Source organism: Cherax quadricarinatus, chromosome 1 (genome assembly GCF_038502225.1).
Source record: "Cherax quadricarinatus isolate ZL_2023a chromosome 1, ASM3850222v1, whole genome shotgun sequence".
NCBI lineage: Eukaryota > Metazoa > Arthropoda > Malacostraca > Decapoda > Parastacidae > Cherax > Cherax quadricarinatus.
The window spans coordinates 32,458,194-32,461,597 of record NC_091292.1 but is presented as its reverse complement, the minus strand read 5'-3'; the positions used below and the strand labels follow the sequence as shown (position 1 = coordinate 32,461,597).

Below are 3,404 nucleotides of genomic sequence, written 5' to 3'. Positions count from 1 at the left end.
ATCACAACACCAGGGTTAAATGCAGTGTTCTTAGAGCAGTGGTTCCCAAACTTTTTCAGTTTGTTACCCAATTTAACATGCCACATAAAGCATGTTACCCCTTTCACAAAATGTTGTTATTATTGATATATATTGCTAAATTAAAACACTTGAGATATTTTCTTTTATTTATTGTATTTGAACATTGTGCATCTCTAATGACTATTACCAAAGATGTCAAGAACATCAGTGGGATGGATGGAGTTGAATACTTGAAGCTAGTTTTGGAGTTCTTGGCTTCGTGGTTGAAAGTGCCAGCCTGGCATCGTTTGCAACATTCAAGCGAGTCCTCTTTTTTTATTTTCATACCCAGCACAGTTGAGAAGCCCTTCTCGCACAGATACGTTGTTGAGAATGATACCAACAACTTCAAGGCTCTCTTGGACAGAGTTGGCGAGTCAGGTAGTCGTGAAATCCAAAAGGAATCTGCATTTTGGTTTTGGAATTCGATTTTCAAGGCTTCATTGGTTCGCATTGTGATCCACTCCTCCTTTGCAGGGAAATCATCATCATGAATGGCATCATCAGGTACAGAGAAGGGATGAATGATCCACTGAAGAGTGGCTGTTTCTTGGTCACTCTCTGGAAAGTAGTGATGCATGCTTGTTTCAAGCCCCTTCAAATGGTCGCTCATTTCTTTGTTGATGGTCTGTAGAAGTGATCCAGTATCATGACTATTCTCCTCAACAAACTGGTCTAGGGTGGGAAACTGGGCGATCACTCCTTTCTCCAAGCGCCGAATTCAGAGTCTCAGTTTCCCCAGAAATGCAGTCACAGTGTGATGGGCATCAATGACAGTCGTGTTTCGGCCCTGGAGTTGCAGATTACCACTGTTCAGCTCCGCAAATATGTCAGCCAAGTAACAAAGTCGAGCAAGCCACTCCTTATCGGTGAACTTGGTAGCAAAAGGAGATCCTTTTTGTTCCAGGAATTCCTGAACAGCTTTTCGGAGCTCAATGACTCGACGTACAACCTTGCCTCGTGACAACCAGCGAACATCGGTGTGGTAGAGCAGAACTTGATACTGCTCTCCCATTTCCTTGCACAGCTCCTTGAATATGCGCGAATTCACATCTCTGGACTTGATGAAGTTGACGATTTTCAACACATCTTCAAACACTAACTTCAGATTACCAGGCAGGCTTTTCGATCCAAGAGAGTACCGATGAATGATGCAGTGATCTACAGAAATTTCTGGATTGATAGCTTGTATGAGGCCCCGTAATCCACGATGACCACCCATCATCGACGGTGCTCCATCGACGGAGACCTGGAATAAAAAGAAAAATTATTATAGACTGCGTCAGTTAGTCATTGTTACTTATCTTTTGCATTATAATTATATGGTTTTAATTAATTATTTCGGTACTTGAGTATTTCAGTACGACAGGCACGATATTTTTTGTGTGAATCATGTACAAAATATTAGCTACACTACAGTTACTTGTACAATAAATAAAACTGTATATGACTATATGCCGTGTAATTCATTGTATTTATACTAATTTAGACTTTATATAAACATCGTTTCCTACCTGTTGAACGCTGTTCCAATCCAATCCATTCTTGGTAAAGAAACTGTTGATGATATTGAAGACATCTTCTCCCTTTGTGGTTGTCAGCAGATCCTCGCATAATAGGAACTCTTCTTTGATCTTGTCCTGGTGGACGTAACGGACGAACCCAAGGAGAACAGCACAACTGGCTACGTCACACGATTCATCAAATTGCAAGGAGAATTTGCCATATGAGCTTTCCTTGATCTCTGTTGTAACTTGGGACAGGATATCTGATGCCATGTCATCGACTCGTCGGCGGATGGTGTTGTTTGATAGAGATATGACACTCAGTTTCTTCGCTTGATCCTCCCCACATACCTTGCTTACCATCTCGTATGCACAAGGCATAATCAGATTCTCTGCAATGGTGTGGCATTTCTGTTGTTCGGCAATTTTATATGCAACACAGTAGGATGCTTCGACCGCAGCTTGAAGCTTTTGGGCTTGAATTCCAGATGAGCCGAACTGGATATTCTTCAGTGCTACAGCCTGGCGCTGAAAATAAGCCTGATCCTTATTTTGAAGATTTGGATGGCACTTCTGGAGGTGAGCTGAGAGTTTTGATGGCTTGAGGCTTTCATTTGTCAACACTTTGTGACATGCCACACATTGTGGCCGATCCTCTCCACCAGAAGTTAAATAGACAACAGGTGGAAAGAAACACGTCCAAACTCTGGCCATCACCGGCGAGAGCGTTAACCACCAGGCCACCAGTGGCCGATCCTCTCCACCAGTGTAAGAAAGTGCGCTTTTTGGATATTTTCTTGTTCAATCTGCAGAAAAAGAAGAATATCCATGCATACACTGCAAAACGCAAGGTACATAATTTCTCGCATGGCAGCTAACACAAGTTCACTGATGCAAGCACACACGCATACATTCAAAATTGTCAGGCTGCAAGTATCATGCTTGTCAGCACAAGAGCACCGTGTAGCGCGAGACTACAGTGAACGTATACAGCCTCGCATACTCTGCTAATCCTAGCAAAACCATTGAAAACGTAAGAACCACACATACATTATATATAAAATTAATAATAGCTACAAATTCACAGTAACAGTGGGTAAATACTAACTATATACTGCACAGGGCAGTACACATACATACCAGCTTATGTCTACCTCGGCTGATGCTCACAGATAAACTGACAGTGTGAAATAGAGGCAGCCTCAGGAAGTGAGTGACGCGTACTGGACAGGTCGATCTGGGCTACTGAGTGACTTTTGTCCTGAAGCATACTTGTCAAAATACTTTTGGGTTTCCACACACTTAGCTATATATTTCTTCTTTTCTAATACTGTATATTAGTTTTTGATGTTTATTGTTATTTGGTTTAACTTTATTACTTATAATAGGTTTACTTTACAACTTTATATACTAAGACAAAGTTAACAATAATCCTCATACCGGGTACTGCATTGTTTTCTTGATTTTCAGAATTCATAACTTTTTTTCTGTCACCCCTCCATTACCCCCCAAAAATGCTTAAATTACCCCCAGGGGGTAATTTACCCCCAGTTTGGGAACCAATGTCTTAGAGGCTTTCCTAAGGTCTCTTCTAATTTACAGTAACGAGTTTCTTAAATGATCTTTCCTTAATGAATCTTTTGCCTAACTAGAGCACCCATTACCTCTCTTCAGGGCTTGCAGACAACGTGACCATAACACCACGAAAGTGAGATACATAGTCCTTTTGCCCCAACAACTCGATTACCAAATAAATCTCCGAGATCTCCAAGAACAAGTTCAATATAGCCACCATTACTTCCATCATCATGAATATCACCAGCTAGAAACGCCATTCAA

The 3,404-nt window shown here is 41.3% G+C and overlaps 1 protein-coding gene across 1 annotated transcript; it reads right to left on the bottom strand.

Moving 5' to 3' along the window:
• Positions 1–781: 781 nt before the first annotated feature.
• On the bottom strand, positions 782–2,279 carry LOC128685103 (zinc finger BED domain-containing protein 5-like). Its single transcript, XM_053771618.2, has 2 exons — positions 1,575–2,279; positions 782–1,309 (listed from the first exon to the last, which is right to left on the bottom strand). Exons 1-2 carry the CDS (start codon positions 2,277–2,279, stop codon positions 782–784), a joined length of 1,233 nt encoding a protein of 410 aa, XP_053627593.2.
• Between the last annotated feature and the right edge of the window lie 1,125 nt (positions 2,280–3,404).

What these genes read in the sequence shown, in the direction of transcription:
- LOC128685103 (XM_053771618.2), bottom strand. Translation starts at nt 2,279, where the DNA reads ATGGCCAGAGTTTGGACGTGTTTCTTTCCACCTGTTGTCTATTTAACT. An exon ending in ATTGGAACAGCGTTCAACAG is followed by an intron (nt 1,310 to 1,574) that starts GTAGGAAACGAT and finishes TTTTTATTCCAG; the next exon opens with GTCTCCGTCGATGGAGCACC.